Source organism: Perkinsus marinus, assembly GCF_000006405.1.
Source record: "Perkinsus marinus ATCC 50983 genomic scaffold scf_1104296977516, whole genome shotgun sequence".
NCBI classification, from domain to species: Eukaryota; Perkinsozoa; order Perkinsida; family Perkinsidae; genus Perkinsus; species Perkinsus marinus.
Window position 1 is genome coordinate 1 of NW_003200160.1, and position 1,837 is coordinate 1,837.

General features: G+C 50.1%; 1 protein-coding gene across 1 annotated transcript; it reads left to right on the forward strand.

The window, feature by feature from the left end:
- Positions 1–8: 8 nt before the first annotated feature.
- On the forward strand, positions 9–1,061 carry Pmar_PMAR000338 (hypothetical protein; the record flags this gene model as incomplete). Its single annotated transcript, XM_002764409.1, has 1 exon — positions 9–1,061. The coding sequence occupies one exon, from the start codon at positions 9–11 to the stop codon at positions 1,059–1,061; it is 1,053 nt and encodes a 350-aa protein (XP_002764455.1).
- Between the last annotated feature and the right edge of the window lie 776 nt (positions 1,062–1,837).

Below are 1,837 nucleotides of genomic sequence, written 5' to 3' on the forward strand. Positions count from 1 at the left end.
GTGTCGCTATGGATGACCTTTGTGGTCGCCACAGTGCTATTCTCGATACCGTCTCGGGAGAAGATCGTGAAGTGATGAAGCTCATGTGCGAGTATTGGCCCGAGGACAAGTGGGGTTCAATCAACGACGCCGACTTGAACGAAGTGGCCACTTTGGCTGAGACTGGCGAGCTTGCTGAAATTAGACAGAAGTCTGTGCAGTGGACGAATGCGTTTCGGTCGAGCCCGAAGTTCTGTTGGCGAAAACTGATGAAAAAAAGGGAGAATAAGAAGGCGATGTGTGAAGGTCCCGGCCTTAGTGGCAACTCTCCTGGATTCGGCTGGAAGTGTAAGAGGAACTGTCGAGACTTTTGTCGAGACGAGTTCCAGAACTACTTCGGCAAGACCAGCCGCCTATTTTGGTGTAAATGCCCGATGGACGGTAGCTTCGGCCGAATGGTGGACCCTCCTTGCCCTCCTGGTGAATCACTCATGATGGGCAAATGCTACAAGTCTTGTCCTGCTGGCATGCAACCAAGTTTGATCCCAGGTAGATGCTCTACTGACTGCTCTCGGAATACCAATGGCTTGGTTAAGGCGTGTGGGTTGGGGTGCTCCAGGACAGCGTTCGAGTGTGGCACAGCTGTAGGAGCAATGGTCGCTACAGTGGGTGCCTCCGTCCTTGGGGCGTCTGCTGAACTCGCCCCGCCGTTGATCTCTAGCATACTTCTCGGGCTATCGAAAATGGTCGCCTTAATCGCTGAGATCGTCCAAGGCCTCTCTAGTGAGATCAAGAACCTACTGCAAGGTCGGGGGTTGAATGTTGGTAGGATGGTCATGATGGGTGCAATGATGTTCACTTACTTCACTGAGATGGACTCGAGCCCAGAGACGCTATTGAAAGGCGCCCAACCCTACTCTGAGTCCATTCAGAGTATCATCACTTTAGCTAACCAGCGTGGGCATGCAAGTTTCAAAGCTGGTGTTGAAGAGCTGATAGGTGGCCTCCTGGAGAAGTTTGCTTCAGTGACGGAAAGCATTGTCAACATCTTTGCGGCCTTCTCCCAGCCCCAGTGTACGTAGGTGCGCTAACCGCTCGTTGAGTGATTGTGATTGTTCATACAGACTGTTCATGTGTTCATGATGACTGTGATGTTGTTCAATTTAGACTAGTGTTTGTCTTCTACCAGTGCTCGGCGCAGGTTGATGGTCGGCGGAATCTGGGGATGGACTACACAATAGATTTCGTGACGCATATTAAATACTTCCTCCACATAACATAGTGGGGGTATCGTGTTGTGCGAGGGAAATTCAGGAAAAGTGAATTATCACATAACACACACAACTATTTATGCCAAACCACAGATACGATCTGTCACATAGGCATAAATTATGCCGCATAATCTGTCAGTCCTTTAGCTGATCGACCAACCAGTAGTGGAGCCATGTCAGTGCATGAGAGGCGAATCATCGCCGCGAATGCTCTAGGTGTCGTCCACCCCGAGCGATCAAGCTCAACTCGCAGCTGAGTAACCTGGTCCAGCGAGTTACTCGCTGGACCAAGTTACTCAGCGAAGACACCCGGCGCGAAGAGGGTCAAATACGCTATGTCGACGCGGTTTCTAGCACTATGATACCTTTCAGGAATGTATTCCCCCATCACTTTAGCGAGTGAGAGAATCAAATTCGCGGATAAGAACATCAATTTCGGGTTGCACTTGCAGTTGCACAATAGAATTTTTGTGCTGTTAAAATTGCGGAGTAATATTGGGACGAATCCATCGCGAATCCTACACCGTAAGACAAACTCACTTCGAACCCGAGACCGCCAACAACGAGGTGAACCTTGGTAAGAGGGC